The following is a 23,810-nucleotide window of genomic DNA, read 5'->3' on the forward strand; positions in this document are numbered from 1 at the left end:
AATCGTTTTTCATTCAAGTCAGGCTAGTCTTTTTTTCATGTTCAGTGTAAAAGTACCTTAGTGTATCTATAAAAGTTCCATCTCTGCAGCATGTGCCACAGACATCAGACCACACATTTTTCATGCAGTTACATACACCCTGAGGCATACCTGTTACAGTCTTTCAGCTACACATACAGCACTTCATGATAACCTGCTTTCAAACTCTCTAACCTATTCTTTGTCAGTATTTTTACTTTCCTTTAACCAGAACAGAAATGTCAATGTTGATATTTAAGAACTAATCAATTATAAAACTTTTACAGCCCGTCCTCTGTTTCACTCAAAATACCTTTTAGTTTCAACATATTGAAATTTCAAGCCCTTAGTCATACTGCTAAAATAAAGACCTTTACATTCATACTAAGAACACATTGTCTGTATTATTTTTTAAAGAATCAGTGTTTTTAGCCACAAAACCCCAGAACTTACCTGTTTGCCCTAAGAATCAAACAGTACAAAGCAGAGGAACAGCAAAACAAGTAGTGTTCCCTGCATAATTCAAAACTCAAAAATTCAGTGAAATATTCCCTTTTTAATTGCTAAACTGTCGAAAGCTTAGTACAAGGAAATACAGGATTTATTTTTTTTAATATGGTCAAAAGTATGAGTCCAATTTTGCTTTCAGAAAAAACTTAATATTTTGGACATCGTTAAAGTCACTTCAGTAACAAAACCATCAACTTATCATTGAGATTCATCTTTTACTGCAGCCAAATCATTGTTTCACTCCCTGGAGAGTGAGTGTAGATGGTCCCTGAAATTTTTAATTAACTGAATCCATTCCATGAGAATATAATTGCATCTTCAAGATTACTTTTCACTGATTTCAGCATATTATTAGTTAATATGACCTAAACAATGCTAGCTTTCCTGTTGAAACAACATGCATACTTGTTTTAGTCAGCCTTTGTCAACTCTCAGAATATATTACTTTTCCAGCCTAATGTACTCAGACTTTCAGAAAAAAATAAGCTAATTATTCAATCTGAAATTTTTCTCTTGACCATTTTAACATAGCTTATCTTGTGGTTATACATCAAAAATGAGAAAGAGTAAAGAATTAATTCTCTAAATAAAAAAAATTATTGCAATACTGAAGTCTAACTTCTTTTTTAATAAAAGGATGAAGATATAGTCATGCATTAAACATTAGCATACTGACATCGCTTATGAAACAGACAGCAGTGCTGAGCTTTTGGAAGGAATACATAGCAAAGTCCAAAAGTCCAATCTAGAAAGATTAAGATGTAGTGTTTACAAAATCATGTAAAGTAAGTCACCAATTGCACAAAGAACACCTTTAGCCCACCTCTAATAACTGTCAAATGCTAAATTTTAAGCCATGCTTAGTAAAGGTCCTAGCTTAGGCTAATTGCTATTTCTCATCGTCTATCATCCTTAACGTTAAATACTTGAGCTCACATTTCTGCAAATTGTCACTCTAGTTCAAAGAATTCCCATTCTCATTCATTCACCTTTTATGCTTCCAGATGTAACTACTTGATGGAAAACAACATCTTGGTACAGAATAGCCTGCCAGAAGTCATGTTCTCCTGTTAAGTATAGGACACCCAAAAAAATCCCCTTTGGTCCAGGATCCTCTTTTGCTGACTGCCTCCTTATTTTGAAACACTTCCACTAAGGAAGCCTGTCCTGGAAGTTGCCTCAACATAAAATAAAAAACACAGAATGATTGAGGATTGCAAGGAACCTCTGGAGATTACCTAGTCCAATACTTGCTCAAAGCAGGTCTGATAAAATCAGGTTGCTAAGGACTATATCCAGACCTCTGAGAGTAGAGCTCCCACATCCTCTCTGCAGTCATACTACAAAGTATCCCCACAACAAAAGGGCTTAAGACTTCGAATCCAATAATTTTAAAACCACCTCTTTATAAATAGGATAGACACATTTAAGATAATAGTAAATACATCTCCTCAAAAAAATGACAGCTGTCTACTAAACAAGATCCTCACGGTCTTTTAGACAGTGCACTGAAAAACAATGGGAGATCTGCATAAAACTGCATTATGCCTTCACAAGGAATGCAAGTTAGTTTAGAAAAGCTTTCATTTAAAAGGAAGCACAATGTTATGTCACCAAAACCAACCTGTCTCACATAGTCTCCGGTAACAGAAATACTCAGACATTTACCCACTAGCTACTTTCATGTTTGCTATAGTTCAGCTCTAAAGAGTTCCCAGTCACATGGTGGAAATTTGGCCCACTGAGTACAGTATGTCTGGACAATGTCCTTATCTCTACTTATGTTGGCGTTGACACTGTCAAACCTTTCTTTTTCTTGCAAGAAGATATTTTTTTTGTAAAATGCTTTTGCTTTATGAAGTTTATTCTCTTTAAACCTTAAGAAAATTATCTTCTTCATATTTGTAATAGCAGTAATTTGCGTTGCCCAATGTGCTTTTTATTATCTTTAGGCATGTAAGCCCTTACCTTGATATAAGTATACAGTAACTTCTCTCAAAAAAGTTTATATTTATATATAGACAGAAACAGGAGATATGCAGTACATTTACACACTCTCTTACATTGGTAATTTATGTATACTTAAAGTAGCCTTTAGGCAGTTACTTTAGATTTAATACTGATCACTCAACCCCCTTGGGAATTTTCAAAGGAAAATGGATGCATCCACACCCCTGTTCAACACTAAAACTTTACAAAGGTTCAATTCTTAATTGCTTATTTTACCCGAATGGATGACCCTAAAGTTTGTGCCAGCTAAAATTCCTTGACAGAACTAGGCCAAAATCTAAAAGGTCATTCCTACCCTGAAGGCTTTTTCTGCAGATCACAATAAGCAAAGACATCTTGTATTGCAGCTCTCTGCACAGCTTACAATGTACAATAATCAGATTTTAATATAGTAAGAACAAAATATTGTGATAAAACATTTGTTTTACCTCCCAGAAGCTATCACTAGAAACTTCTACTCCAACGGAATCATCATATGAGCCAGACATTTCTATGTATGAAGAACTTGTAAGGATTCAGAGCTTAAACACCTTCAGAATCTGTAAAAAGATACAATAAAACACTTATGAGCATTATAAAAATAGTTATCAAAAGACAAGTGAAGTAACACCCTTCAATTATTTGATACCTAGGGACGCCAAAAAAAACCAAGGTAACTACAGGGGTAAAGAAGTGTTCAATCCATCTGCCTACATTAAGTTTCACCCAACTCTTGTATTTTTGTTTAATAATAAAATTTCCTACTATAACTAGAAGAAAAGATTGAGCAGCATGATGTTTACTCAGTAAGAGACAAATCAATTGATCTTCGCTATTGATAGAATGAGCTGCATTGCTTCCAATTAAGTTTTCACTGGAAATCTGTATTATATAATGAAACCCACTGGGAATATTTAAGGTCAAAACGAAGGAAAAGAAATAAACCTTTTCAGGATTAAAAGTTTTACTTCTGTAAGAATTTTAGGTTCAAGTCATCTACTTGAAAGCTAAAGGCATCCATAACATAAAAGAGCTTCCGCAGCAACAACATACAGCAAAAACAACACAAAGACCACTGCAGATATGTAAGTAAAACACAGAAGACAAGACCAGCCTCCTTCCCAGAAATCTTAGTACACTTTGTGATATTCAGACAGTCCCAGTTATCTCACCCAGCCACCTGTGACTAGATCTCTTACTGAGCTAGTAACTACCTGGGCTACTCATTTATTTTCTTGCCACCACTCTTGCACATTTTAAAGCAGGTAACAGATTCTAAACAACGCTATGACACACGTATCTACTGTCCCACATGTACCAACTAAAAGGTTATAGGCTCCATGATGAAAGGTCTCCTTGAAGCTGACAACTACTTTACCTAGAAGTTGAAACTCCCATGCTTATTTTTACTGCATTTTATTTGTGACATGTTACCGCACCAATTCATTGTTTTCTTTCAACAAACAAAAAAACCAATTCTAAATTCTGATCTTTATTAGAAGTAAGTCATTACTTCAACAGTTCAGGCATTCTCACTTATACAGACACAGCTGCACGGAAGAAAAAAATTACCTACCCTCATTGAAGGAAACGACTGTTTATAAAGCACCAAGTATGAAAAATGTTACAGTTACCATAAGCTAACATTTATAAATAAGTATCAAACACAGTACTGAGGCAAAAATTCAGGCACTTACATCCACAAATGTGGTTTGCAGGGCGGAGACCAAGAGGTAGGAAAGGAAGGAAATAGCTCCCTCCCACAACACATGCAAATCCCTGCCTAATCTCTACAGATACTTCATCAAGTTCTCCTGTTTACAGATTTCTCCTATCAAGTTTGCCTGGGTACTACTGCCAGGGTAGTAAATAGATCTTACCTTCCCTTCTGGTGTGAATCAAGAGACTACAAGGTGAAGCTTCTTCTCTGTTGCCCTGTTAATTTTGCTTCCCTTAAATTAACAGGGCCACTGCAAAAGGAAGAGTAGAAAATGCCTAGAAACCTGGCCTACCTGGCAACCTAGTTGGTTATGACATGCTGATGAGATAAAAAGGCTTGAAAGCCTTCAAAGGCCAAGGAGAATTCAACACTAAATTCACTTTTTTTTGGATACTTCAAAAATTAACTGTGCTACAGAGGCAGGTATACATCACTTGATTGTAACAAAAACTAGCTACCAAAATGAATTTGGACAGTTACACAAAAATTCCAGCTTTGGCTGGGAATACAAGCTGTTTCTCCTGAACAGTTTTTCATTCAGTTCATTTCCATAATGCAATTCACAGAAAGCCTAAACAACTTTAACACTGAATACAGAACTGAAAATGACAACAGAAAAATAAATTTTTAGATTTTTAAAAGATAGCCAAAAACACAGGAAGATGTCTGCAAAATGGCAACAATTAGGAAGAAAGATGATATATTGAGACAAAATAATTCCACATGTTAGTGTCACAATCTTCAAATTGTCACATCATTAGCAATTACCAAGAAACCCAGTTTTCCACCTGTGCTTTTATGGAAACAAGAGGGAAAAGTGCCTTAAAACTATTCAGTTGTCAGTTTCTTAGCAGCACAACTTACATGGAACTTACACTGCAACTAGCTGGGACAAACTCAAAAGAACAGTGTGACATTAAACAGCTTTTTCTAAGACTATGCTTATTTTAAAGTTTTCACAAGGTTATGTAGTGGTATCTTTAACCACAATTTCTGGTATTATTTTATCTGATCAAAGGGAAGCTCAGAGTTTAAAGACAACTTGTTAGATCAATAAATATTGCTTGCTAGATTCTGACAACTGTTTGTGTCCTCTTGTATTTTTCCCATTAGGGCAGCACTAACACTGACATTACTCTAAAACCAAGCAAGCAACTGAAGCAAGCACGTGGCCCAGGCATGCCATGCACAACCAGGGAAGGAACAAGATTCCAAATGTTCTTGGGAAGGGTCATAGTTGTTTTTCTGTAGTATCCCAAGACCTTTCAACCAAAGCATTTACTGCCATTTGGACTATATCAGGCAGACAAGGGTTGAGTTCAGTGTCTTGGAAAAAGAAACCCTTACGCAAACATATAAACCTAAAGTTTCAACAACTCACCCCATCCCGCCCTCTCAAGCCACACAAAAGTATTTTTTTTCCCTCCAATTACAAAAAGAAAAGACAGTGAAAGTATTCTGACATAGTAATAAAGCATTTGCCAACATTTAGCAAAATAGCCTAAACTACACCAATGCTGGAAATTTAATCTGAAAAGCTACATGGAAAAATTGGGAAGGCTGAAACAGAGAAACATTTTCTTAAACGAGGGAACAGGTTGTGGGGATTTATTTTTTTTAAAAAAACAAAACTTTCATTCCTCCTCAACTACAACTACATAATACACAGAGCTGTCCTTTTTTTTTTTCCATAAAAGCATGAAAATGATCAGCACTCAGGAAATTCTGAGGGATTTAACGTTTTTAAATGCCAAATACTATGCTGTGAGAAAGTATGAGCAAGCGTATTTAGGGAAATATTATGAAGTCATAGCAACAACTGGCACAGAAAAACACTATTCGTACAGGACTACTTAAAAATAAACTGAATACTAGATAGGAACATTAAGCAGTATGAGTCATGCTACCCTCATGAAATAGAATTATTATAGCAGCCAGTCCTTTAGCACATTTTTTGTTAGGGTTTGGTTCCCCCATCCTTCAAGTGAATTTGCAGAGATTTCATTATGAAAGTTCACTGCACTTTGATTTGCAGAGTCTTCCATTTCACTATATAAAGTAAACCTATGAACAACTAAGGCTGTCAGTATAAAATCTGAAAAAATTACATCAAGACAGCAAAAGAGGTGAGTTCTGCACAGATTCTTCACAAGTCATCACCTGCATCTCTCAAAAGTTAGGGGTTCTTCTTTGGTCAGGCAGATTGCAACAGAGCAATAACCCCATAGGAAAGCACAGTGCATGCACCCAGTTCCTATATTCACACAACAGCTTGGCTTCATCTTCTCATTCCCCAATTCTAAGTCTTCAGAAGCACCTACATGGCCTTTTTCTTGTCCTCCTACTTGCTGAGCAAGCAGTAGCACAGTGCTCTAGCAGTTTCCACCAACCTTCACATTGATTGGTAAACCAGCTCACCAAACAGGAGAGATTATTACTGAGCTCACACTACATTTTTATTGAACAGGTACATCCGTTCAGGTTTCTCCCATCCAACTGCCAACTTTCACAAAACTGATAAAGAATGTGTATCTCTCTCTTTCTCTAACAGTTGTCTGAAACTCACCAATTGATTTAAAAATTATGGAAGCACAAAGGTAAGGAAGGCAAAGGTGCAAGCCTCATTTTCCTCAATGCAGATTAAAGATCTTCACTGAATAGAAACCACCTTCTGTGCCTTTTCCTCAGCATGCTCTTGGCCAACACAAAATACATCTCATAACTTTCATACTTCTTAGGATATTGTCTTCCCCCATGTCAAAGAACTTCGGAATTTCCATTAAAACCCAAAATCTCAGTATTTTATTAATCAAGTCCAAAGGTTCTAAACCAAGTTTTTACCCGTGGCACCACAGGCACATAAAACCACCAAATGTGATGCAGCACAGAGAAAGCCTTACCAGTTCAGAGCCCTTGTTGACTTTTGTCATAAGAAGTCCCAGCACACATTAGCTAAGAGAGCTTACACAGGGAAAAAATCCCCAACTAAATCCAACTGCAAAAAGTAACTATATGCTAGTACACACTGTAATAGCTACAGAAATGGTGCAAACAGTCAAGGCTCAAGCTTCAAAAGTGATTTTTAAGCAATTCTAGTAAATACCTTCATCTTAGACACAGGGCAACTAACAAATAAATGAGATTTTTTAAAAGCTTCCTCTTAAAAGAACATTCTAGCAACACTATATGCTAAAGACCTTGAATTTCTTCTCTACTGCTAGTGCTCTACAATGTAAAAAGAATTGCTACAAATATCCTGAAAACTTAATACATGAGGATTTTCTAAAATATGAATGAGCAAGCAGACTTTCAGATATCACACACAAAAACATCCAAATAGATTATGCTGCCTCTACTCTCCAGAGGTTGTTTTTGATGCTGTTACCTTGAAAGCAATTTACAAAAACCCTTGCTTCATTCATACTGGAATACTTGACTTTTTTTTTCCTTCCTTTTACTTCATGTGTCAGGTGGGAGAGATTAGCACAACATACAACTTGCAAAAATCTGTGAAACAAATCCAGACTTCTAAGATGCTAAAATAATCCAGTGAAACCCAAAGCTTCTCTTAAGGTGTTTTTCAACAGGAAGAGGGGAAAAAAAACCCCCACAGTTAAAACACTGTTCAGTTTATCACTTCAGCTCCCAGTAACAGATTATTTTAACAAACCCTTACTGTGAAACAGGTAGCGCTGTTTGTTGAAAGACAGATTTTAACATTCTGAACTGCCATGGAAGATTGTTTATATTTATTAGATACTTCACTATAATTCAAAAAGATAGTATTAAAAACTAAAAAGAAACTAATTAAGGTCTCAGTGGGGCTTAATGAATCCTACAATGAAAAATAAGAGCTTCAGAGTCTGATATTCCAACACAAAGAATGCCTGTGGACAAAACACTATTTCAAATACTTGAAACCTGGAGGCAGTACCACACAGCCTTGTCCTGTAGACCAAATAAACCCTTTGCAGATGGCAAACAGGAGACATGACTCCTTGTGCCTTTTCCCAGAACTTCAACATTTCTAGAACAGAAAGAATGAACAGAAGTTCACTGCCAACATGACATAATAGTCATCTCTTCCAAATACTCTCTCATGTATGATAGCCTGCTTTAAAGCAAGGTTAGTACCATGGCTCTAGGTGACAAATAGGTCCACAACAGAGAAAAAGCTCAGAATCACAGAATGACAGTCATTCCAGCAGGACCATCCCAGGTTGCTCATGGCTTTATACAGTCAGGTCTTGAAAACCTCCAGGGATGGAGACTGCACAACCTCTCTGTGCAATCTATTTCAGTGTTTAACTATTCACAAGATGAGACACAGAAGAAAATAAACTAAACCAAACTGTTTCTTCAACTAGTAGTATTATCCTTGTGTTGTCTCAAAGGAGTGTACAAAAGCAAGCTCAGACAGTCTACCAGCCTCAAGAAGAGAAAAAGGATCTGGTCATATTACCTTTTAAATTCACTTTTGAACTGACAGGACTTGCACTATGGATCTGACTCAGCAGGATTCTGAGTTTCATGACTAGGGAGTGAAATACTTATATACAAGAACACCACTCAACTTGGATTAGCTGCTCATAAAAACTTTCAGGTACAGTATTTTTCCTTGCTACTCACTGAAGTCTCAGATTTTGTTCCACAAAGAATAAGCAAGCAAACAGGACTTCATTATATGGAAACAAATATTCTATACTTTAAGTGCACGCTGTTCTGTCACTATTCTTGCTATCAAGTGTAGCTACCATGAATATGCTGTCTTTTGTATTCCCTGGTTAAATAAAGCAATTTAGATATTGCTTCCTCCTCTACTCTGTCCAAATAAATTGCTATAAGAGTTTCAGCTATTTCAGGATTGCAATTTGCTTAGCATTTACACAGAAGGGAAAAAAAAAGTGGCATAGCTTCTTTAGCAATATTGTGAGATCATGTACCAAAACCTGTTAAGAATCACAGCAATCAACCCTGAAAAATGATAAATTAATAGGACAAGTAGCTACAGAAAAAAGGGTCACTTTGGTTTACACACCAAGGAATTCTAGCCTCTGGGTGCAGAGAACAAGCGCATCAAACCATATTTATTCACAACTGTTTAGTGCTGTGAACTCTTCTAATTACAGTTAGTAGACATGACTGCATATTATTAATAGAAGTCTGGTCTTAGACTTTCAAAAGGTAGAGTGTCAAATCAATTACTTTGGCCTAATTCTTATTCTTCATTCTATAAAATAAGAACAGCACCCGCTTTCACAGAGATTTAAGAAAATCCCTAGGGCTCCACCAAGAAAATAACTACAGCAAGAAGTACCAGAGAAAAGTCCATAAAAGGAAGTCAAATCACTATTTCCTGGGAATTCAGCTGGTATGTTAGTTAGCAGAGCTACACACCAAATGATTTTCTGAAAGAAGTTGACAGCAACCCCATCTGGCGAATGCTACCTCCTGAGCACTAAGGGAAGGAATCTTGGAATTGCATGTTGTTACACACTGCGTAAACGTATTTCCTATTAGGCACACTCCTCTGAGACTGGAAGCAATATTTATTCTTATATTTTCGAGTTTGAATACCTGAGTATTTTGCCACCTAGACATTTTTCAGTTAGCAAACAACATAAAATGACATTAAATTGTAAGAAGCTACTAGTTCATACTAGACATTCATGACCATAAGAGGAACAAGAGATTCCTTGCACTTTTGTGGCCAACAGGTAGCAGGAAAAAGAGCGAGAAGCACCCAGAAGCTGGCAGAAACTGGGTTGGTGTGTGAGCCATCAGGGCAACGACAGTGGAGGGAGCAACCTGGCTTCAGTCTGGCCAGAGGACAGCAGCGAGAAAGAGCTTCTGCAGGTATGCAGTTTCTTCAGGGTCATGCCCCTTCCCCATTCTCCAGTCAGCAATCAGGAGCAGGTGTTAAATATCAATTAACTCTGAGTCATGGCTGATTAGTTCCCAACCACTTCCTCGGATTACATTCACTCATGTTTGTTAAATGCTCTAGGTGTAACATGCAATAGAAAACTACTGAATGTAGCATTAATCCACTGCCTAAATATGCAAGCAATGAACACACATTCAAGCACACATCAGAACACTAACGAAGTTAAAATTTCCTTTATACTTAGCACATGTAAAAAAACTCCACCCAACCATAGTGAGAAGATAATTTAAAATTAAACCCTTTGGGCACATCAACACTATGTGACTAAAACTTTACAACATATACATTTCACAATGCATAATATAAGAACAGCTGTTTTAGTCATTACATTATTAAACACAATTTGAATATTTTATTAAAGTTAAAATTACAGGTTAAGCTTGATCATCTTTGTGTAACACAGCACAGAAATGCATCTCTGAAATGCAACATAATGATTGAAACATTGTCAAACAAGACTCTTAACCTGCATGTTACATTTCATATATATGCAAGTATTATCTCACTCTCATGCTCTAGCAAAGACAAACCCAAGTTATGAGCCACTGTTTATAACTGGGTTTATATTCCAAGACAAAATAACTGAACCCTTCAAGATTCTCAGGGGATTCTCTCGGAATTGCCTGCCTTTACTGCTGGCATGAGCAGCAATGGCAGAGCAATGTAGCTGTCAGAGAACTACCTCTCATCTCCTTCCCCTTAATTTGCTACCAGACATGCTGGGTTTTTCGTAGATTCAAGACCTAGCTGTCCTTATGAGCTCCTACATGCTGCCAGCATAACCTCCCTCTGCATTTTTCCAGCTAGCCAGGAGATGCCTCAAATAGCAAAATACTGCCTCTGGGGAAAAATAATTTTTAATTCGCTGCCTGACAAGCCACTCTACGTAGGTGTATTATTTTCATTGTGCATTTTTTTGTTCTAACCAGTAAGGTTATTAATTGCCTTCAGAGGCTTTGCAGAAGTTTCTGATATTAAGTAAAATGGACACTGACCACAGGAAATGTTTAACACTGCAAGCTACGAGCTTTAAATGGCATAGCTAAACCCGCTAAAGGCAAAGCTGATACACAGCTGCGTGGGGAGCTTTAAAATATTTGTGTATACTTAAAACAAACCTTAACATGCTAAGATACTTTTTTTGCCTAGCTGGAGGTATGGGGGATGATGCGGTAACCAGAATAAACCATGCGAAGAAAAAAATATCCAGTTGTGCAGATGCAAACAGCACTGGCATTTACAACACACTGCTCAAAGCTGGATAGCATAATTAAAAAGCTCCTACTGTACACCAATCAAATATGACAGAGCATGCTAACACTGAAAGCTTTACTTTGAATTCCTAGTACCAACCTGCATGGAAATTAACTTCTCATTAGGTTTCAGCTTTAAAATACCCAAAGCTGATAAAAGACTTCATTGTTTAACATGCGTCTGTTGTATTTAGTCAAGAAATTTTTATTTACTTTGAATGACCACCACTACACAACAACATTAAGTGGTTAAATTTGAAGTTTCCAAGACTCTTTTTTTTTTTTGAGCCTTGAAAGTTAAAGGAAAAATTTATTACAGAGAAGTTTGAGCAATTAAGATTCATACCAAGGGAAAATGAAAATGGCTACCTTAAGGTTTATTCAGGCAGGCTTGTGAAGATTAAGTTCAGAACTCTTAAAATTATTTCAGTGACAAAAAAAAGTGAGCTTTTTTTTCATTAAAAACAGCTTTCTTCTCCTGCCTCTCACTGAAAAAAAACCCTCCAGATTTGCAAATTTAGTTCCACAAGTGGCAGATACTGCAGGGCAGATTTCAAAATACAGACTAAACAGTATGACCATTTAATAATAAAAAAACTTGGATTTGCCTTAGTCAAAATTTTACCATGCTAGAATTTCTCAAGTACAGATTTGGGTTTCTTTTCCCTGCCTCCCATTTTCTCTGTACTGACCAATGAATCTTAGGTTATGGAGTATTAAGCATCATACAAGTTCACAGAAAAATGCCTGCAAAGATTACATGGAGTGCTAAGCAGAGGGAAGGAGTCATCTTCTGCCTTTCCAACCTGGTACTGAAGTCATTCTTGTTGCTAAAGAAAGCTTCATTAATTTTAGTGTCATTAAAAGAAAAGTACATTACTAGTCAAAGTGTTTCAACATGAAGACACTTCCTTATGTATTCTTAAGTAAAAATTGTTCATTTTCTTTTATTTTTTGGAAGACAGAGCTCTTAACTTCAAATACAACATACTGTCTGAATACATTGTGATTCTCACTGTGTCCTTAATAGGTAATACATCTCAAATTAGTTAATACACACACTGCAAGTTCCTTCCTAGTATATCACTTCACTGAAATTGAAATGTACCTTTTTAAAAACCACAGTCTCAAGTTCTCAGAGGATAGAGATACCATTTTTAAAGTATTTCTCTGTTGTAGAGATCAGTCTTAATTCTGTGTTAAAAAACAAACACCAATGCCAAGCTATGATACACATTTAAATTAACCTGCAAGACAGCTATTAGGGGTTCTGAGTCAATTTATCTAGAGCATCTAGCAGCCAAAGCCTTAATTTTCTTCTATGATTTCCTTCAACAGGGTATGTGATGCATATATGACATAATAGGAATAGTGCAATTAATATGTATTAAACAGACATTATAATTTGTTCAATAAAAGATCTGATATAACCCTTGTTTAGCACTTGTTTTTTTAGGCTAAAGTATTCAACATAGGCTTCTGGCATTACCATTAACATTTTTTAAAATTGTTAAAGAGAAATCTGAACTCCCTGCAGAAATTACCTGGAGTCAAAGGCTCAACTATTTCATTTCACCCTACTGGAGAACAAGAACACCTCATCTGTTTGTACACTATAGTCTAAAAATTAGTAGCTTCAATTTAGATTGGTTTTGATAGAACTCCATATAGTGTATCTTGTTTCCTGGATCAACAGCACTTCTCGGCAAATTAATCATGCCCCATTTAAATAATTATTAGCAACATTTCCTTCAGGATACTTCTGTAGAAGAAAAAGGCAAAATTAACACATGTGAAACAACGATCAAGGTGACCTTGATACAGAAACAACTAAAAAAAGTAGTTGCTAAATCACATGAAAAGCCCTAAACTATAAGCTTCTTTTTTTTTTTTAAGTATCTCACAAGATTGTTCTGTAATGGATAAGATTAAGATTGTATTAAATTGTTTAGTACAGAGACTAACTGATCCTGGCCTTAATATTTAATTTTTGAAACAAACTTTGGAGGTGTGCTGTCCTACTGAGTACTATCTGCAGATTCTTCAAGCAAAAAAAAGGAAAATACAGGACAAAGTATACTCAAATAGGAAGTATCCATCACTGACATTAGGTACATAATCTAAGCACAAAACATGAAAACAAGTAAAACATCCTCAGCAGACTTTCTGGTCACTAAACACTTGTGGCTTAGATTTTAAGCCCTGGAACACTTTTTAATTACAGAAGAAGATCCCCATTCTAAAGACACACTTCTTGAACTTTAGATCCAGGAAAGGACTGTAAGATGCCTACAGTCATAAGACCTAGGTATTATGCTATATAGTGTAATTTCAAGTGGTCATCCTCTAAATAAAGAATCCTAAAGACTTGTTTCTTTAAGAGCCTCAGGTCTTCCTGATCCAGGAAAAGTCCACACTTAACATTTTCTTCACTGCAGAAAATAAGCACATCAAAATTGGCTTTGAGTAAATTTTGTCAGAAAATCACCTAAAGAATTCAGGACTTTTTGGCAATTTGAAAGCTCAAACTATTTTTTTTTAAATCAGAGGTTTCAATTATTTCAGTTTCAGTTATTAAAATATTTAATAATTCAATTTAATTAGAAGTGTTCACCCTTTTCTAATGTTCATTTTTGTAGTGCCTGTGACATCACCCACTAACTCACATGACTTGTCAAAGTTTCCTAAAATGAAATTAACCTTAAGATTTTGGCATACTTCCCCAATAAATAGAACTGAAATAAATATGCCTTTAGGTTTGTTTCAAAGAAGCAAGAAGGGGGCACAACACCACGTAACTTCAACTTGCAAATTATACTTGGTAAGCATTTAATTAGCAAGAAGTCTTTTAAATGCCCAGAGACTTTAAAAATTAATAAATAACCCTTGAGTTAGTCAAATTAGATGGCTAGTCATATACACTCACTATGAAAACGTATTTTAGCAAAATCTTACAGTAAATACCTAAAGCATAAACACTAAACACTTAATATTTAAAGCAGAATTTTACAGCTGTGCAGAAAGAGGGATAGTGAAGAGGAACAGTACTGATATATTCTCCAGAGAAAATATGAGACAGTATTTACAGGTGCACTGACTGAGTAGCTGCAGAGAAAAGTGACACACATACAGCTGTTCTAAAATGGCATAAAACTAAGAAGCAAACTAGAACATTAGAAGAAGCACTGCCCCAGACATCAAAATTTTCTGAAGATAAAAAAAAGGTGCCATAGTATTTATCTGACCACACAAGTACCACAAGACATGAACACTGCTGTACTCAAAAACAGAAAACCCCACAGAAGTACACAAATAAAAAGCAATATAATAACCATTGTAGAAAGAGGTATGTTTCATACAGCAAACTGAGCCGAGAAACATGATCAAACACACTCTCTCACAGAGACAAACATTGCAAAATAACACATTCACTTGGCCAAAAATACATTCATATTAGCTATGACACAGTACAGTAGAAATCTGGTAGTAAAAAAACAACTATGAAAGCTGTCTGGTAAGTCATTCTATACACTTTTTGCAAAATACTTACCTTAAAAGACATACCCTAATTCACTTGCATTTTTTCCATATATGGAGCTCAGCAACACAACTGCAAGGATAGCTGCAATACCTGTACAACTTTGCCTGACCTTCATTTCCACAAACAAAATTCTCTCATCAGTGCAATACTTCATCATTTCCTGTGGGCTGATGAAAACTCCGTAGAGCTCAAGCTAAGGTCATTTTTTTATTTTTTTTTCTCCACACACTGCAACACCCAAACCAACAAAGGGTTTTCAGTCAAACATTTCTAATGGTGCTGTCTAGCTATAAAGTTTAATATATCGGTCTACTATAACATTTAGGAAAGACCACAGGTAACCCATATAAAAGGAAGGCATTTTTAATCACACAACTGGCTTCAGCAGAGGATGGTGTTTCTAAACACCTCAGTGAAACACGTAGGCATTTTCCAGATGCTTTGCTTCGGAAACAGCTGCATTGTTTCAGTGTTGCACAGTCAAAAATGGTATTTTTCCATCTCGGGAAATACAGGGCTGCAATATTAATGAAATACTGACGTGCATTGAGCAGAAGAGTACCTAAACCCTTAACTTAAGATGAAACAAGCTAGTCTCTCTGAATCTGAAGGTTACATTAATGAGCTTCTGTTCCTTATTTCAGAAGAGAACCAATTCTGACACCTCATTTGAACAAAATCTAGCCCTCAGACTCTCTCTAACAGATGTTTTCAAAGACTAAAGCACTGTTAGAAAATGTCAACACGTACACTAACAACACGTCAGCCTACTCTACCTTCTATTATTGTTAGAGAGACACAAACTAGTAAGACTGATGAGGGGCAGAGAAAGCTAGTTGCATGGGTGGACACAGACAAACCTGTGCACCTTCAAGTATTTGTTCAAGAAAGGCAAGAAAAAAGCAAAATAGGAAATTATGGTTTTCTTACCATGGAGAAAGAGAAAGCACAAAAAAAAAAAATAGGCCTTCCTATCTAGTGTATCAGAAGGACATTACTGAAGATTAAATAGAGGAAAGGGCTCCAAGATCTAGTAAAATAACTCAAGTTTCTCAGACCAGAAATCTCTTGTACTATACTTAATTTAAAACAATGCAGAGGCATCACATTTCCACACAGGACTCCTTAGGGCTGAACAGATTATTCTCTACTAGACAAAACCACTAGCTTTCTAGGATAGCTACTCAACACACACAGAGTAACAGAAACATCCCATAACACCCATAACATCAGAAATGTTTTGTTAGTATAGTTTTCTTCAAGGGAACACCATAAGCTAGTACAGAACTGCACCCTGGAAACCTTGCTAAAGCAAAAATGAAATTACCACCCCATAACTGTTGGCTTAGTTTAGAATTGTGAAACAGCTCTAAATCAGCAGTTTCAATTACTACCAATTCTTTTGCAGCTGTTATCCCCTGTCATAGCCCTGCTGACAAAAAGTGGGTCAAATCATCATGCAACATTCCTCAGTTCTCAAAACACATTCAAGGGTAGCTTAGTGTTTGGGGAAAACACTATGAATGTAAAAATTGCTAATGAAGCTAGCCTTACAACTTAAAAGCAGTATTTTCAGCTGTGATCAATGTCATACAAACTTCATGCATCACTTCAGCAGTGCCATTTCTGAGCTGTTACAGAATTTACAGACCTCTGCAAAATGCAATTCATAAATTCAGAAAGAAAACACCAACAGGCACACATAGCTTTGACTATCCTTCTTTCCAGTACATTAAAGAAACAATTATTATTTTAGGAACAATAAAAGATCTGTTCAAGTGTTTCAAACTCAATGCTATATTGTAACATTATAAAAGACCATGTGACAGTATTTCATATTTCAGATTAAATAAGATTAATTAATATTTTAAAGCAAACTGAATTAGCTTCTAAAGAAAAGTCTGAAGCATTTAAATTGTTTGCTTGCGTTAAGGTCAGGGAGAAGGTTGATTAATGCTTAGTTTCATTACCATGGTCACTGAAAAAAGTAACTCTTGAATTCTGTTTAAACAGATTTTCAGGCCAGTGAATCTGAAGTAAAGTACCTAGGACTCCTCATGTTTCTAGGCAATTTAATTTTCTGGTCCTGAAATGGTAATTACTGCAACAAAGACAAGGTTAACACTTAGTAATCTACAAAACATCGGCTGATGATCTAGTATAATAAAATATTCCCTAAAACCACTTACTTTCCAAATAAATACAACAAACTGGCTTATTACCATTGTCTAAGCTACCTGGAATTATCACTCTCAAGCATTAAGGTTACAGATCTCATTTTATGGCCTTCCTTGTACACATAATTTGACAAGCTATGCCAGAAGTTTAATTTTTTTTTAACAGTGGGGTATTCTTGTTTTTTTAAAATCACATACTGTATACTTCAACACTAACACAGACAAAAATCTAAAGTTTTCAGTATGCAAAACATGGTACAGCTTTAAAACAGGCAGATGAGATCAAGGTTAGGCAAAAAAGGTGGAAATTTTTCTTTGCTTCTCATGGCTTCCCTAATCTTATTAAGGGTTTAGAAAAAAAAAAAAACACCACCAAAACAACACAACAGCATAGCCAGTCTTCCCCATGATTTTCAGAGAACTGGATACACTTTACTTTGGCTTATATAGCCCTCAAACATACCAGTCACTCAAATGTAGAATCCTTAAAAGCAATAATGTGAAATGAATGCTTGATTTGGTAAACTAATCTCAGAAAGACTGGTCTTTTCTACCTTCTCCCGCTTTCAAGGAAAAGGAAAGCTTTTTGTGCCATTTTCAATTAATGCTTGACTGAAGTACAAGTAGGTCAGCTATCTACTCTACAAACTAAATTTGACTGAAGTTCAAGGAAACTGGGACAAGAGGCCCCATCAGATACCAGTTCTTGCACTTGCAATTACTATTGTTTTTTCATTTAATAAGGCTGTGCCATCACTGACTACAGAGCATTTTAACAGCAGTCTTTAACCTGCCCCTCAGCAACAAATAAAAGACAGAAAGGAGAGAGGTAAATAATACAAAGTTCCATTTAGTGCTCCCTCAAGATTAAAGCCCTGAAAATCCTAGTGTTGAAAATTCAGGTATGCAAGACTACTTATAGAAATATATATGGTTCAGATCACAGAATGGCTGATGTTGGAAGGGACCTCTAGAGATCACCTGGTCCAACTCTCCCACTGAAGTAGGATAACATAGGACACCTTATACAGGACTGTCTAAGGTGGGTTTTGAGTATCTCCAGAGATGGAGACTCCACAACCTCCCTGGGCAACCTGTTACAGTGCTCTGTCACCCTCACTGTAAAGAAGTTTTTCCTCATATTTAAATGGAACTTCCTGTGTTCCAACTTGTACCTGTTGCCCCTCGTTCCAACACTGGGAACTACTGAGAAGAGCCTGTCTCCATCTTCCTTGCACCCACCCTTTAGATACCTAGATAATTGATAAGGTCTCCCTCTCCCCTCAGCCTTCTCATCTCCACGCTAGAGTCCCAGCTCTTTCAGCCTTTCCTCATAAGAGAGATGCTCCAATCTCCCTATCATCTTTGTCACCCTCCTCTGGACTCTCTCCAGTAGCTCCCTGTCTCTCTTGAACTGTGGAGCCCAGAACCGGATGCAGATGATCCAAAGTGGATCAAAGTGCTGAAGCACAACCTTAGGAAAAACACGTAATACACAACTTGCTTTCTTTGTCATACACACTTCTGAGCAACTGCAGCATTTTAAATGGTTCTACAATGATTCTCAAAAATACAATCCTTACTACAGGTAGAATTACAGACCTTTTTTACTTTATGAATTAACTTAATCTAAAATAATAAGTCAGTAACCTCTACACTCGCAAACTAGCGGTATGACAGTTGAAACAGCTGAGAAAAGTAGGCACAAATAGCTTCAGAATAAAGTGATCAAATTTCCTAAGCTATTTAAATTGAAATAATTCTGCACATTGAAATCAAACTGAAAAACTGTGTAACATTAGACACCGTAAAGTCTGGAGTCATTATATTCACATGCAACATCCCATTTTAAATTAAAATATAATTCCACTGGTATTTTTGCATGATGCATGTAACATGAAATAATCAGAACAGAAACGTTTAGTACCGTGGAATAAATTCTGAAATTTAAGTATCAAACTTGCACACACTCAAAAGGAATGTTTTAAGCCCAATCTCTAAAATGCACTTTGTGCATATACAATACATTTATATATAGTTTATATGCGCACACACACATAAAACCAGCCAGGAACGGAAAAGCAGTTCTCCTCAGTACTACAGAGTTTTTGTGCCCTTAGCCTAAAGCTATGTTTAGCACATTGGAAATTTTCAGCAATCTTGTAAAAGGTGCTGCCAGGGTCCACCTTCAACTCAGGATTTTACTAAGTAGCTAGTCATCTTGTGCTTATGAATACAGCTCGAATATTTTAATAGCTTACATACCATATTTGTCTTCCAAGATCTGAATGCACCGTATTTGAGCTGACAGCTAGGATGGTATCACTATGCTTATTTCCAAGTATAGGGACCAGGCAGGGGGACAATGACATATAGACAGAAATGCACCAGGACACTAAAAAAGGCAGGGCTCTGTGTCCCTGGTCACGCTAATATCTCAGCCAATGTTCTAGAATAGTTTGTGGTTACCGAAATGAGTCACCTGTCTACATATGATGATGGTTATAAAGCCGTAACACTGTATGACTTGTCAGTTAAGAGGCTGAGCAGCAAAGAAATAAAAAAAGACTGAATGGTTCAACAGCTGAAACAGCTGCGAGTTGAAAGCTTCAATTATGCTGAAATGCCTTATAGGTGTCACTGAAAATAATATTTCTATTTGACCAAATATTCCCCAAGAGTAAGAAAGCCAAGCTATGTGCTTACTCAATGAATAGTAAAGTTCACATTTCACTACCTTTACCATATGTTAGTGGGAAGAATAAAAGGTATATAAGGTTTTAAAATACTGCAGAAAAAAGCTTAGACAAAGGCAATGAAGAAAATGAGATAAAAATTGACATCCAAAATATCTTGCTTAAAATATTTACAAGTAACAATCTTTTTCATAATCATACTCTTCAATGTTACAGTTCAAATGAAGAACACCAGCTGAGAACACATGTGAAACTTAAGTACAGGCATTTTCCACCTCTGGTTCTGGAGGCTTAAAGCCTTAATGTAATCACCCAATACAAACAGCAGTAGAAAAAATAAGCTTGCATGTAGAAGATTTCCTAAAACCTCCTTCTTTCTTGTTTACGCACACCAATTTTCTATTTTCATTACTTCAAAATACAATGGCTTTACTGGAAGGGCAGGCAATCTCCCTTTAGTTCTTAGCATAAATCAAAGGGAAACTGATATGCCCAAATAGCAAAGTGTACCAAATCTAGCAGCCTCTAGATTCACAGAAGCCCAGCTATACCCATGACACTGACATATAAGCTCTACTAACAAACAGTACACATGATTACTCCTCAGTCATTCACTGTAAGCTAAGGTTTCCCTACCACTCTTAAGAAAGTCCTTCCAGTAACTACAGCTACTCTCTTGGCAAGGTTTGTTTGTTTTAAACAGCAGCAGCTCAATAGCTGAAGAGTCATTGTCACAAGTAGCATTCACACAATCAAGCTAGGTCTCAGATCACTGCTATTTTAAAGAGCAACCAACTGTCCTTACTCCTACAGCTTATGGGTACAAAGGACTCAGAAAAACAAAGTAATTTCAAATATATTCTAAAAATATACTTTGTGGGATGTACACTTTGATTTACTAAGGTTATTTCACAACATGCAAAGGAGTGTTTCAGACATACATGTAATGAAAAATAAAAAGAATGCTAAAAGCATGAAAGAGATGGTGAGTCCAGCTAATGCTTTTCTTGCTATTGCATATTATTAACCCCTGGCACAACTATCGGAAAGCTCCACACACAGTGTAACAAAGTGTCTTTCTTTCCTTCTGTAACAAAGAGGCTAAACTCACAGCAGAAATAGGAATACTAATATTATCTTGAAATCCAGTTTATATAAAAAGAATTTGTATAAGTGTCCATATCTGAGAGATAAAATCATAGCTGCTTCATTGAGGCAAAATATCTGTAGCTTTCATGCATCAGAGCCATCCAAAAGAAAAATAGGTGTTATACTTAAAACAATTGTATTTTACCACATCTAAAAAAATCAGCATTAGTAAAGAATGCACTATACACAGTATTCAAGACCTTAATAACTTCAAGTTGATTCCTTAGACACTGTGCATTTATTCTGTACCTTGCAAGTTATGAAACTGAAAATGAACTTATGTTCAGCTCTGACACCTTCATACAAATTGCCTACCTATTCTCCTCATAACTGCTATAAGGAATTTGAATATTCTGTATGTTTCATAGGAAGAAAAACACTTTTATTACCTAGTCTACATTTGCCACTTTATCTTAAAAAGCCTGTAGCCATAATTCCAACCCAAATGCTGCTAATGTTTACTGATCCCTTCACAGACTGGTAACACTTTAGCATGAAAAACATTTTGCTCCACTTGGCTCAGACAAGCAATGAGCTAGCTAACTGTCACAGAGGGCAGTCTACCAGACTTTATTTTCAACTAAGATCAGATCTATTCACATTTTTAACACTAGATTTTATGGGAAGTCAATGGAATAATGGATTAGATTGGCAAAATATGACGATTATAGTGAGGGTCATAGGGACCCTGAAAACAAGGTTAATAAGTCCTTAGAGTTGATGAGGCTGGACTACTCAGTATGTTAAGATGGTCTTCAAAGAGCATTCAGTAGCCACTCTTTACTACAGTAATCAGATCCCATAAGAAATACTTAGCTGAGTATCTGTCAATCTATAATGATCCTAGAATCACAGAACACCCTAGGTTGGAAGGGACCTTGAAAGATCATCTGGGCCAGTCTTTTGTGGGAAAGGCAGTCTAGATGAGATTTATCCAGCACCCTGTCCAGTCACATCTTGAAAATTTAAAGTAATGGAGGCATTACAATGGGCAAGTAACAATTCACCAGGCATCTTCAGTCATTCAACTTCCAAACAACAACTAGATCACAACCACAACAGCACTGTTCTCACAGACAGTGAGATTTCATTTGCTTGTTTACCTCCAGCACACACACACAATTCTAGTCCACCTTTTTTTTCTTATGCTACAGTAGAAGGCTACACAGTTGAACCTTGCAGCTAAAGTCATTAATTAATCCTTTAACTGTGAATTTTAATACCTGAAAAAAACATGGTAGCACAACATTCTTCTGGTACAACAAATTTTAAGCTAGATGTAATTAATGTAATGATACAGGTTTTCCATTTGTCCTGGTTTTGCTGGGAAAGAGTTCTAAACTAATTTTTCTGCTCAGACAAGCTGTAGTTTTCAGAGGCTGCAGAGTACAATTCTGTGAGAACAGAAGAGATAAGATGTGCTGTTTTCATTGATATCCAGCTTTGGTATGCAGGTTTCTATAGTGACCAAGGCTGAGGGCAGTTCTGAACCAGTAGGTGCAGTGGGCTGGGGGGGGGCAATGCCCAGGGCAGCTGACCCAAGCTGGCCAACCCAAGTATTCCATGCCATAAATGTCACCCTCACTATGTACTGGGAAGTTTGGTGGGACATTTCTTCTTCTACCATGGCTGCCTTCCTGAGAGGGTCCTGTCTGCCTTTTTGGCTGTTCCATGCCTGAGGCCTCCTTCTCCACTTGCTTTGCCCATCATGTTCTCGCTGCAGCTGAGGTGCTGGCACATGGGCATCCAGCCTGCCCTGCTGGAAGCAGACAGCTCCCAGCTGCTGTCTGGAGCCAAGTATAACTATATTAGCATTGGGGTTCATATTAACTCATTGTTACTATTAAATCTGCTTTTATTTCAACCCACAGGTCTCCCTTCCTCTTCCCCATTCCCTTTTTCAGGTGGGGTCGGGTAATAGAACTGCCCAAATCATGACACCATCATAGTCCATTTTGCAAATACGCAAGTAACAACTAATAGCTTGACCACTCACTTGGTACACATATACTAAAAAAAAAATAGTATTTGTCCTGGACCTGTCATGTTCTGCTATAATAATCTGTTTCTTATCATATGAATATGCTTTTATTGTAGCATTCATTGGCATGATGTTTGTTCTCTTTATTACACTCTCTCCCCCCAGTGTTTGCATTATTATCTCATATTACCCTCACACAATTATTAAATATTCAATTATCTGACCCTGTACTTAATGCTGCTTTAAGAGCACAGGCAATTCAACATTACAATTCTCAATGTGAATCACAAGAATGTGGAAAAAAACTCAGTAATAAGCAACGCACAACTACATAAAAAAAGATAAAGCTATAAAGCCAAAATATTTCAGTCTTCTATTTCTACCACTGGCAGCTGACACTCCTTTCAAAGGAAGGCAACTCTTCTTTCAGAAATGTTTACATGACACCAAAGCAGACTAAATGTAGCCAACACTTTGTTACGAGTATCATATCCACCTGTAGTTCAACTTTAAGAGCTTTTAGTAAAACAAAGTACAGTAGTTGACACACAAATCTTCTGTTGGTCTTCAGTCTGAGGCTCTAAGTAACAATGGCTGGCACTAATTGGAACAATTCAGAATTGCAACATAAGATGTATTGTGTGGTACCAGAAGAGTTCAAAGGTTGTTCTAAGTTTTCCCTGATCGCATGTATGAGAGTATATTAACTATATTCCTAGAGTATTCATCAAGTAAAGAAGTTTATAAAGATAGCCTCTAAAAACCTAAAAATAATGCAGCAAAGAAGGCCATCTGCATCGGGGTAGGGCGGACCCACAGCTTTGACCAA

The 23,810-nt window shown here is 36.6% G+C and overlaps 1 protein-coding gene across 6 annotated transcripts in view; it reads right to left on the reverse strand.

The window, feature by feature from the left end:
* The window catches only part of PACSIN2 (protein kinase C and casein kinase substrate in neurons 2), a 62,711-nt gene that overhangs the window by 24,780 nt on the left and 14,121 nt on the right, over positions 1-23,810 (reverse strand). For all 6 annotated transcript variants that reach the window (XM_051629532.1, XM_051629456.1, XM_051629109.1 and 3 more), the window contains exon 2: positions 2,967-3,077. In XM_051629532.1, coding sequence (XP_051485492.1) covers positions 2,967-3,026 — 60 coding nt within the window. In that variant the 5' untranslated portion in view covers positions 3,027-3,077. The remainder of the gene's footprint in view (positions 1-2,966; positions 3,078-23,810) is intronic.

The sequence above is a fragment of the Apus apus genome, chromosome 1, assembly GCF_020740795.1.
Source record: "Apus apus isolate bApuApu2 chromosome 1, bApuApu2.pri.cur, whole genome shotgun sequence".
Lineage (NCBI taxonomy): Eukaryota > Metazoa > Chordata > Aves > Apodiformes > Apodidae > Apus > Apus apus.